Below are 12,368 nucleotides of genomic sequence, written 5' to 3' on the forward strand. Positions count from 1 at the left end.
AATAAATATTTGCAGTGTAGTTGGCTTATGGTTGGGTGGAGAGTTGAAATCCATTCCTTAGTTTCCAATCAACTAAGCTGAACAAATAAGTATTTTACTTGTAAATATCCATGTTGGACCATGAATGATAAATGATGTTTGATATATGTTATAGTAGTAAACGTGTATATCAGCATGGTTAATGAAGGAGGGTGATACTCCTATTTGTATCTATTTAGATGCTTAATGTATATGATTTCATGGTTTGAGGGGCCTGAAGGAATTTGTGTTGTTGATGTATTCTTGAGTTACAATGATGTTGATATGATAATGTGTGAATGATTGATGCATTCATTTGACCATTTTGGTGTGAAATAATCATTTCCTAATATGCTTGAACATCATCATGATTTCATGTCCATGTCCACAATCATTCCAATATCGCGCTCATTGAAGTATCCTTAGGGATAGTTCTTGCATATGGCCACAAAGTTGATAGAGAGCCCAATGTCAATTTTTCATCCACAGACAAAGAAGCTTCTGTTGCACCTTCTATCTAGCACTTCCAATGTTTTTCTTCTAATAGTATGGTCGTGGATGACAAAGAACACTAAACATTGAACTGTCTGTCCCCCACCCCTTTATTACTATTAGGGGAATTTTGAGGTCTAAAATAGGCCTCCTAAGGAAATTATATAATAATAGTGGAAACAATAAAATAATATTATATTACATCATCAAATTTTAGAGGGAAAAAAGAAAAAACTATATTTTCAACTCATATTTTCAACTTATCTCCCTATGGGTTTACTCAAGTTTCGAGGGGAACTCTAGCTGGATGCAAAATTTGATTCCTCATCCAAGGAGTACCCATGTTGTATCATGAAAAATAATAAATACATGAAAAACATGATTACAATCACTTTTTTTCATGTATTTCTCATTTTTCGTGTAGCAGTGTCCATTGAAAGTATGCAACATGGGTACTCCTTGGATGAGGAATTAAATTTTGCATCCAACGAGTACTCTCGCTCAAAATTTGAGTAAAACGTTAGGGAGATAAGTTGAAAATACGAGTTAAAAAGGTAGTTTTATTATTTTATTATTTTTAGGTCGATAGGCCTTCCTATGCATCAACAATTGTCAACACTTTTACTCTCCACTTGACATCTGTGCGCCGAGCTTCTGGGAGAGTTCGTGGAGTTTATGGCACAATGCTCAGATCTCCAGACGAGGAAAAATGATGACACGGCATGCTCCAACTCCTGAACATGCGTTGCGCTGATTGAAAAGATCGTGAGGCCCAAGATTCATTCTGTATGCGATGTATCTGCACGGAATGAGGTCCAGGTTCATTGCATCTCTGGTCGTCCCTCCCATTTCGTGTATATCCTCAATGTCTCTTCCCTCCTAGAATCTTTCAACCAGAGGAAGACGATGCATAAATCTTCAGAATAACGATTGCCGCCTCTCCATACAGATCTCCAGAGTTCTCAGTGTCGAATTCAATTGGAAGCCGAACGATTAAAAGCAATTTTGAAATTTCTGTTCATCCTTTTGAATTTTTCTACTACGCGATTTTTCTTAGCTGAAGGTTGTAAATGAACTGTTAAATGTAGGAACCTTAAAGCGTTTATCTTCATATTCTTCCTTGTTTCAAATTTGGGACAGTTTCGTTGAATCTTTAGTTGAGAACTCATGCTCTCTGGCCTGGAAATGCAGAGCAGATGTTTATTGATTTCTAGTGGCTGACTGATGTAAAGACTGTTAAGGCGAACCTGAAGATGACTCATAAATCTTCAGAAGAATGATTGTTAGCTGCAATTGTAGATAGTATGCATCTTCATTATCAAATACTGTTACTGAATATTTTATTGTACAGTATCTCACATCTGGTTTTGGTTTGCATTTCTGTGCAGTGCGTCCGAGAGCCATCCTAATATTCTCGGAGTAACAACTGTGCACTTAGGATTTAGAATTAGATCGCTAGGAGGAGGTCTGTAAGGCTGTCAGATTAGATTCCTATCCCTCAACGCGCTACCTTGTTTTGTATTCCATCTCTGCTGCAATTCAAAATGGATATGGCTTGTGAAGAAGTGGTTGCCGGCCCGATGACTACAATTGGTTTCGAAGGATTTGAAAAGCGGTTAGAGATTGAGTTTTTTGTATCTTCATTTTTTACTGAATCAGAGGGCAGGGGCCTAAGGGCACTCACTCGAACCCAATTGGATGAAATGCTCAACGCAGCCGAATGCAAAATAGTTTCTGAGCTCTCTAATGAACATTTCGATTCATATCTCTTGTCAGAGTCGAGTCTCTTTGTTTACCCATTCAAGATCATTCTCAAAACCTGCGGGACGACCAAGCTGCTGCTTTCCATCCCTCCGATTTTAAGCAATGCAACCAGCCTGTCTCTCTCTGTAAAAAAAGTTAAATACACTCGTGGAACATTCATCCATCCCGGAGCACAGCCATTTCTGCACTGGATATTTTCTAAGGAAGTGCCATATCTGGATAAGTACTTTGGAGCTCTTGGATCTGGTGGAATGGCTTATGTTATGGGAAATTCCGGAACGTTTTACAACTGGCATATCTACTCCGCTTCTTCTGATGATTTCGCATCGGAGGGTGTGCCTTCTCCAGTTTTTACATTGGAGATGTGCATGACTCAGCTTGACAGCAACTGTGCTTCCCTGTTTTACAAGCATCATTGTAATTCTGCGGCAGAAATGACACTTAATTCCGGTATATCGAAAATTCTTCCTCAGGCGAAAGTCTCTGATCTTGAATTTGATCCTTGCGGTTACTCCATGAATTCTATTGAAGGACCTGCTTTATCTACAATTCATGTAACTCCGGAAGATGGTTTCAATTATGCAAGTTTTGAAGCCATGGGTTATGATCCTAAGGATTATGATCTACAAGCATTGGTGGAGAGGGTGTTAAGTTGTTTCAAGCCTATGGTATTCTCTATTGCAGTTCATGTCAATGCTGGCGCTTGTCAATCTTCATGGACCAAACCAATTTGTCTGCAGGGGTATACTTGTGAAATGATAGCTCAACAGGAGCTTACAAAGAAGGGTAGTGTTATATATTGCACTTACAGAATTTGCAATTCTGAGTCTAAATTGGCTTCTATTACCCGGGAAGAGGAACGTGAAGGAAATGATATTGGCAAAGATATGTATGCCATATGCCATATACATATCTACAAAACATCTAAAGAAAAGTAATTGCACAATGATCCAGTCCAAGAAAACAAGGTTTTCCACAAACCAATTAAGCCTTTCAACCTTTTCAGCTTATTTTCTTATATCAAACATTTGTGCAAGGTTTCAACCAATTAACATTTCATTGAGTCTATATCTACAAATCAAGGATTTTGGGATCAAATCCCACAAAGCAATTCTACACCTACTCTTCAAATTCCTTCAAGCTTTTGAAAGTAAAACCAATGAATTATCAATATAATTTTACAATAATAAAAAGCAATTAGAAGGCCTTTAGCTAGCTCAAATTTCTCATCCGTTAGGCTTGAACCAACATCTCTTCTAGAGAAATTCAACAATTCTAATTTAATAATCCTATCGGCCTCTCTTTGTACCTTTTGGGACAATTACTAGTTTAATCTTTTTACTTTTATACTCCAAAAATGGTGAATCATCCCCCATGGTTGACATAATTATATTGAATCCTATTGGTTCTTATAAATTTTATTTTGGCTGTAAATTTTTCTTAGGAGGCCCATTTTAGACCTCAAAATTCCCCTAATGAACTATTGAGAAGGTAGGGGGCCCGCAATGAATGAAGGTCGTCAATCTGACCTGATCAATCATGCCATGGCATTAAGTTGTGTTGATGCCTCGAAAATTGCTGCAACAACATTGGGGATAACCACCCGGTCCGGACCTTAGTACAGCTCCTTTTCCGTTTGGAATAGTGGCTCCGACTTGGGGTAATGGGACCAGTTTCCCAGAAGTGGATAAACGGGATGAATGGATGATTTATAAACCAAGCTAGTGGTGAGCGAATAACTAAACTATTAACAAGAATACATAAATTATGATCTATCCCGGGAACTTATTGAGCTTTAAAGTGCAGCGCTTGATGATCCGTGTCTATAAATAGGCATATAGATGACTCCATCTAACAGACAGGGACATTATTTCATTCATGATTACTGTGCTTAAATAGTTAAGCAAAGCGATTAAAGCAATATTACCACACTTATCATTTATATCATTGACATATACATGATTAAAAAAAAAACACATCATAAAACATCCAATAGTGGAATGAATATAGATCTGCTGTCACAACGCATGCATATAATCAATAATAGCAAGAATAATCACATAACAATTCATATGAAAGGAATGAATTCAGACATATATAGAAATACCATATGAGTTGCTTGACATTCCCAATATCAATCGCTACTTGTAGTTCTTCCTTCAACGCAATAACATTCTCAACAAAGACAATAGTGCACAATTGCATAAAAAGCTTCCTTGTCGAATTAAGAACAACTGGTCCAGTTTCATAAAAAAAATATTGACTGAAGCACAATAGTGCAAACTTCAGTCTTTTAAGTCTGGTACAAAACTTTCTGACCTTTTCCAAAACAATGAAAGGGTCTATAAATACTAAATTAATCTAAATATCTATTAAACTGAAATCCTACTAAATCGGTATCAATAAATCTTGATCCTATTTTCCTCAGCGATCTGGAAATCGGAGGCATGATTCATCAAGTAGGCTGCTTGCTTTTAAATCTGAGCTGACTTATCGCAAGCATTGGTTCTACTTCAGGAGGTTTGTTGAGGCGCGAACTGAGCTGGGCGGCATAGGTGGCATCCTGAATATCGGGAATTATATACCCGATTGCATCTGTTAGGCACTTAAGGGCGGCTCTCTATGTATGTGGCTTAATCAGGAAGAGCTAATATGCCTCGAAGGTTAAACTGTTAATCCCGGCGATTAATCTCCCCTTTTCCTCTAAATCAGGATAACATGATTGCTCCAATGTGGTTTTTGTTGTCATCTTTCCTGGTGTACATTGGGAAATCATATTTGATAAGTAGAGAGTATTGTTAACTAGTTCAACTAGATTGCTGGAAGTTGATTTGCATCTTGAAGCCGCCCTCTCTGCTTTCATCACATGAGTCTGCCATTCTGTGAAGAGTATATCTTTATGTGTTTCTAAGATCCTGGGAAAATTTGTTGTTCTCCCTTGATCAGAGTCTTGCCAGTCAAGAAAGGCAGTTATGATCTCTTCGGCTTGATCTAATTCATTTCTGGCCTTCTCTACCTGCTGATTTATGGATGTCGTTAGCTCACACAGTGGCTCTGCCTGAGCGATTTGTTGACACAAAAGCCTAATCTGGGATATTAATGCATTGTTTATTTGTAATGCTTCTGCTCTGAATTCATCCACTTGTGGAGCGCCCTTTATTCTTTCGAGCTGCGATGACAATTGAGCGATTTGCTCATCCTTTGTTTTCATCATTTGCTCGTTTGCTGCCCTTAATTGTGCCAATGCCTCTGATAATTCCTTCTGTTTCTGGATCGCGCTTTGGTCGATCCTTTGCTTTTATGCCTGCAATTGTTGAGTTAATTGACTGTTCACTTGTTGTTGTGTCAACAATTGCTGCTCTGCCTGTTCTGCCTTCTTCTTTGTCTCAGCCAACTCTGCCTGTAATGCAAAAATTTCTTGATCCTTGGTTTTCAGTAGAATACTTACCTCCGATGCCTTATCGATTGTCGCTGCCGAATAGGCTCCCGCATACTGCGACAGTTTTGTCAGGTCATCGGAGGGGTCAAATTCCTCCTTCCAAACCATGCTGCCCGTAACAGTTTGTTCTGGGAAAAGGGAAGGATGATCAATCTTCCTTCTTTTCCTTTGTTGTTTTACCACTGCTTTATGCCTCGGGCTGTAGAAAACATCCAGGGGGGAATATCTTCTACCTGGAGAATGATTTGGTCGGAGGGGTCTTTTGGTATTATTTCAACATCCATAGAAATGGGTGGGCCGTTGGTTCCACTTAGAACCTGAGGTGAAGTGATGTCCTGTGTATCGTTTGTCTTGGAAGTGTCTGTATCCTTTGAACATTCCAACCCACTGATGATAGAGTCAATTGCTTCCATTCCTGGAGCAATTTAGGGTCAATACGAGTATCTATATTGACATCAATGGTGGTTTGTTTTTGCTTTTCGGCTTCGGACTCCTTCCGCACTTCCTCCTGTTGTTTCTTCTGTTGCTCCTCTTGTTCTTTCTTTTGTCTTTCTTCCTGTGCTCTCTTCTGCTTTTCTTCTTTTTCTTTTCTCTGCCTTTCCTCTTGTGCTCTCTTTTGCTTTTCTTCTTTTTCTTTTCTCTGCCTTTCCTCTTGTTCCTTGTTATGATCCTTTGTTATAACCGGAGGTTCTTTTGACAGTTGCCGACCAGGATCGCTTGATGATGTTGCTGGGGTTGTTGCTAGTAAATCTAGAGGCAGAGTTTGCAACCTCTGTTCTCTAAGTTTATTAAATTCAGTCAACCCTTCATCATTATATTTCGCTATGGCGAATGATTTAACCTGATTTATTGACTCCGCTGAAGAGAACAGGTCGTCAAAGATATCTTCCTTATGATCAAATCTTGTCAGTTTGGCCTGTTCTAATGCATTATAGGCAACTTTATTTGGATCGAAATGCCTATTTGGGAGAGTCGACAGAGTCAAGGATTGAATTTTTGTGGCTTCCTTTTCTGCATGTTTGAGGTCATGCAGGGTATATACACCACACCTCAAAGGAAAAGAGGGCCAGCCTTGCTTCTTATTCTTCTTGAGCGTTTGTGTAACACTCTCTGCAATGATTTGGTAAGAAATTTCCCTCGCTAGCAGTTTATCCGGTATGTACAAAGGGAGGACATGGGGTCTGGCTTGGCTGCCGAAAACTCTTATGTAGGTAAACCTCTCCTCTCCAAACCATCTACCTATTCCAGTTAAATCAATTCCGGCTTGATAGGAAATCTTGGGAGCAGGTCTATCAAAAATGGAATAATAAATAGGCAACATAAAGCCATTACAGACTTGATATAGATGATGTTTATAAGAAGATTTCCACAATTTCTGATGATATATATGAATAGGCATGGGGTCTTGTGCAGTCCACCTCCAGCCGAGTACGGGGAATTCAGAGTTAAAACAAAGGGTATCTAGAATATAGGCACTATAGTAAAATGGGGGAATTACCCTTTCAGAAATACGGGTCTTGCTTCTAAACTCAAGCACAGCTTGTGCTAATTTGTCAGAAAGGATGGTGGCCCAATCCATAATTATACTATTGCATGCTGCTTCCATTAGAGGAACCATTTCTATGGTAAAATTAGCAGAGTCATGCAATCCCCATAATCTACACATCATTATTCCAGCATAGCAATAAGGAGAAGCCAGAGAATCAACCGAGTACTTACCGGAAGATTCATGTTTGTGCTTGGCCAGATTTTGTCTCCAATCCCGGATGGGTTCGGATTCAACTTCATTTTCATTTGCGAATTTCTCCAGGAATGCCTTATTATATATTTTCTCTCGCTCGGGCAAATGATACATTTGCCTTAGATCATCCGCCCTGAATGACCCGAAAATTCTCCCGTCTCTAGTGCTGAAAGTTCTATCCAAGATTGGGATTTCTTCATTCGCCCACCGCACGACGTCTGTGTATGGGAGAATTTTCTCCCTGGCCGCTATCCTATGAAGGAATGAGTCGGCTAAATCCTTGAGAGTACTTTCAGACTTCCGAAGTAAGTCCACAGTAGCTTCTACTATTGTCCTTGCTGGTTCTTCGGCTTCAATCAGGTTGTAAGTGCCTTGCCAAGTAACTCTGGTGAGACCCGTACATGTAGTATCAGATATCAAGCCCTTCTTTTTGTCCACGACAGCTTGTCCTGCAGCTGGTGTAGCGGAAGCGCCCGTGGTCTTCTTGGATTTCTTCCCCATCTTGCTTGAGCTTTCTTCTATGGATAAATTCTGCACAGCGGCGAAAATAAACGTAACACAGAGATATGCTAATGAAAATCCAATATGGGAAAGATATATTGATCAAAGTGTGCTGAGAGATTAACTCTTAAAAATGGCTGCGGATACAATCCATGGGAAGATCTTACTATTACATTAAATGGCCGTTTAAGACCTGCCACCCCTTAAATGCTCATTACACCATTATTCGGCCGAATGGCCCGCTTAAGCGTGCTATGGATATTTTGGCGGTTGAGTGCAGGTGATCGATTACTTAAGAGATCAGGCTTTAAATATGAATGGATCGTAAAATCCCTCCATTTAACGGCTTTTTTGAAATCCGCGCTATATCATAATCGGGCGTCGGGAACACTTTAAATCCTTATGTTGACAATTTTGAAACCCCGATCGCCGATAGCGATATCGCATCGCATCGGGAGAATTGGTGTTATATAAACATATGGATAGCATACCACTGACTACCGATAGCGAAATCGCATTGCATCGGAATGAAAGGGCATAACAATGTGCATGGATAGTGTATCGTCGATTGCCGATTGCCGATATCGCATCGCATCGGGGGCATGACCTGGGCACCTTATTATTGTGCATAGGATATTGCCGATTGCCGATTGCGATATCGCATCGCATCGGGGTGAATTGCTTAAGGTGCTTTAAGAGTGCGTATAAAGTACCGCCGATAGCCGATAGCGATTTCGCATCGGCGGGAACCCACATGTCACTTATTTGTGTTTTCTATGTCATTGCGATATGCGATCTTGTGATCGCTTTATCGCAATGATAAAAGATTGTTTTAATTGATCCTATATGGGTTTTCCAAAAGGTTTTATATAATGTCTTCATTTGGTTTGCGGACCTTTTACAAATAATGCGATATTGATACCAATTAACTTCTAAAGGGGCCCATTTCACATAGTAATTTTGTAAATATAAATGATATGAAATGGGGGGTTGTTGTAGGGCACAACAATTGGCGATTCGCTGGAAGAACCAGTTATCTCTGAAAAGTACAGAAATACTTAAACTTTTGCAAAAATAGAGTTCTAATCAAAGGGGAAAATTCTAATATAACTAGGTATATATGCATTCCAAGTAAAATGAATCTATTTTTGCTAATTTCCTCTCTTTTTTAAGAAAATAGATACATTCTAAGTTTTAAATAGGTCTCTATGGGTTTATAATGATAAAACAGAAAACTTTTCCAAATCATCTTTTAAAATGAACTCCTCTGTCATAGGTAGAGCCACTGCTGCCAGCAAACATTTATAGTTTCGACAGGGATACCTTTTAACCATGCTATTGTCCATTGTTCCATTCAATTAAGAGTGTGATTAACAGAATGAATTCAAAACATGTTTTCATATTTTGTATTTCATTTCCTTTTTCTGTTATTGATAAGATAAAAAGCCATTGTCCTGTTTTGGTGGCCAGCTGTTGACAATGCCATTCACTGGTAGTAATTTAACCGAACAATCTAGCTCGTGATGAGACCCCTTGTCTTATAATTTCAAGCCATTACCTTGTTTTGGTATGCAGTATTGGTAATGTCGGTTAAACTATTTCCCTATGAACATGGTAAGCAGGCTTGTAATAAGACCTCTTATCTTTAATATCAGATATTTTAGAATTACACTCTGAGTAATCATAAACTTTAGTGAATGGGATGAACAATCTTCTCCTTAAGAGTAAATGGATGACATGGTAAGAGTTGAAGATGCTGAAATTGGATTAGCTTCTATCTTGATATTGATAACTTTTTGAGACCAATTTGAAAACAGAAAATGATTTACAATCCTTTTAAACTTTTGAGAGGAGTTCACAAAACTTGAAATGTGGTTTCAGAATACAATGATACCTAATTTCCTAGAAATTATCCATTTTGGTTAAGAGTTCTATTATTTTAAAAGTCAATATCACAGTACTCTTGTAGATCAAATTTTCAAACACAGCAAAGGTCAATAGTAGATACCTTACAACATTATTTTCTACAAATCCTACAAACTATGAAAATCTATCAAACTAAAAGGAGAAGGGGTTACCTCCTCAATTAAAGAATTTCTTCAAGATAAGGCCATTAACAGGGAGAGAATCTCTCAACCCTGATAAATCTTGCAATATAAAGGTCGAATGGCCTACCTTTTCACAGATCTGAAATGGTCCAAGCCACATCTTCTAGAACTTGGTGTGTTTTCCTTTATCCTCATGGGCTTTGTCCCATTTCAGAACTAAGTCACCGACTTGAAATTGTTTTGAACCGGATGAGACTGAATCAAAAGCTGCTTTGATGATTTGCTGATGTTTGGCATGAATAACCTTGGCTTTTTCTCTTTCCTCTTCTAATTTTAGAATTTGATCATGTCTAAGCTGAATAGAAGAAGAAGGAGTTTCCTCAATGTACTGTACTAGGGCTAAAGAAGGAAGAACAAGATTTGTGGGCAATACTGCTTCTTTTCCATACACAAGATTGAATGGGGAAGATCCTATAGAAGCTTTCTATGTTATCCTATCAGCCCATAATGCAAACATTAAGAATTTGTGCCAGTTTTTATGATTTTGTTCTATAGTTCGCTTAATGATTTTGATCAGATTCTTATTAGTAGATTCTGCTAAACCATTACCCTGGGGATAGTAATTAGCAGAATACTTCAATTTAAACCCTCTTTTAATAGCGAAATCAAACATAGCATTGCCTGAGAAATAAGATGCATTATCAAAAACAAGAGCATTTGGGACACCAAACCTGGTAATGATGAATTGATCTATGAACTCAATGATTGCTTCAGAATTTGTTGTCTTCAACGGAATGGCCTCCACCCACTTAGTAAAATAATCGGTAGCAGTAAGGATATACTTATGTTGTTTGGAAGATGGTGGAGTAATCTCCCCAATGATGTCTAATCCCCATTGCTCAAATGGTTGTTCAATGTTGACTGGTTGTAGAGGGAAAGCTGATTTACGTTGTCTTCCACTAGAAGTCTGGAAATTGAGGCATTTCCTTACATATTCGTGGGCATCTCTAAACAGAGTAGGCCAATAGTATCCAGCATGAATAATTTTGTGAGCTGTTGTGTCAGCTCCAAAATGTCCTCCTGCTGGTCCATCATGTAATTCCTACAAAACCTTTTGGGCTTCAGGTTTCTCAAGGCATCTTAATAAAATAGAATCATAATTTTGCTTGAAAAGCACATCATCAATAATTGTGAAATTCTTTGCTTTTAACCTAATGGCCCTTTTGGTTTTATAAGACAGGTTTGGAGGCGCATAACCATTCTTTAAATAAAAGATTAAATCTGCATATTGAGATTCAGAATTAGTGACACTTATCTGGTTGATTTCTTCAGTTTGATTTGTATCGCCTGATTCTGGAATGTTGGATGCTCCTGCGAATATCCTGCAAAAACCTTGACCCCTAACAATCTTTGCTGGTTTAATTTCTAAGTCATATTCTTGAAGCATTGTGACCCAATTTGCCTTTTTTTCACCCAGTTCTTTTTGGATTAATAGTTGCCTAACTGTAGGGAAAGGAACTATAACTTTTGTGTGGGTTTTCAAAAGGAAGGGTCTATAATGCTTGACTGCTTTAAATACAGCAAAGGCTTGTTTTTCTACATCGGAGTAATTTAATTCAACACCCTGAAGATTTGAGCTAAAAAATGAAATGGGTGCTTCCAAATTGTGATCATTTAGTTGCGTGAGTACTGCAGCATAAGACAAGTTGGATGCGATGGTATACAATGTAAAATGATTAGAAAAATTTGGAGTATTTAAGGCTGGGGCATTGATTATTGATTGCTTGATTAGATCAAAAGCTTCTTTTTCTGTTGATCCCCACTTAAAGACTGAATTTTTCTTAATCATTGTTTGAAGTGGCAAAATAATTTGAGAAAAATCTGGAACAAATCTTTTAACAAAATTGATCTGGCCTAAAAATGACTGCATCGATTTTTTATTGTGTGGGAAAGGGATTTCAGAGATTTCTTTGATCCGATCAGGATCAATACAAATGCCATCTTTGGACACAATAAATCCCAAGAGCTTTCCTTGATCAAGAGCAAAGAAAGACTTTTTAGGGTTAAGAGAAATACCATATCTTTTGCAACGCTGAAAAATTTGATTTAGATCATGCAAATGATTATACCTGTCTTTAGAGAATACAGTAATATCATCTAAATGGACGACTACTGTTCTATTAATCAACCCTCTAAAAGTTATATCTATAGCTCTTTGGAATGTCGCTCCTGCATTTATAAGTCTGAAAGGCATTTTCTGATATGCATATGTTCCCCATTTTGTTATGAATGTAGTTTTAAGCTGGTCATCAGGATGAACCAGTACTTGGTTATATCCTGAGAAACCATCTAGAAAGGACATTAA

At 38.2% G+C, this 12,368-nt stretch overlaps 1 protein-coding gene across 1 annotated transcript; it reads left to right on the forward strand.

The window, feature by feature from the left end:
• Positions 1-1,929: 1,929 nt before the first annotated feature.
• LOC149194550 (S-adenosylmethionine decarboxylase proenzyme-like) lies at positions 1,930-3,212 on the forward strand. The gene has a single exon (XM_089407709.1). It carries the CDS (start codon positions 2,055-2,057, stop codon positions 3,210-3,212), a length of 1,158 nt encoding a protein of 385 aa, XP_089263835.1. The 5' UTR covers positions 1,930-2,054.
• Positions 3,213-12,368: the final 9,156 nt, after the last annotated feature.

The sequence above is a fragment of the Pinus tabuliformis genome, chromosome 2_2 (genome assembly GCF_031772625.1).
Source record: "Pinus tabuliformis cultivar Carrire ecotype Pingquan chromosome 2_2, CPIR1, whole genome shotgun sequence".
Lineage (NCBI taxonomy): Eukaryota > Viridiplantae > Streptophyta > Pinopsida > Pinales > Pinaceae > Pinus > Pinus tabuliformis.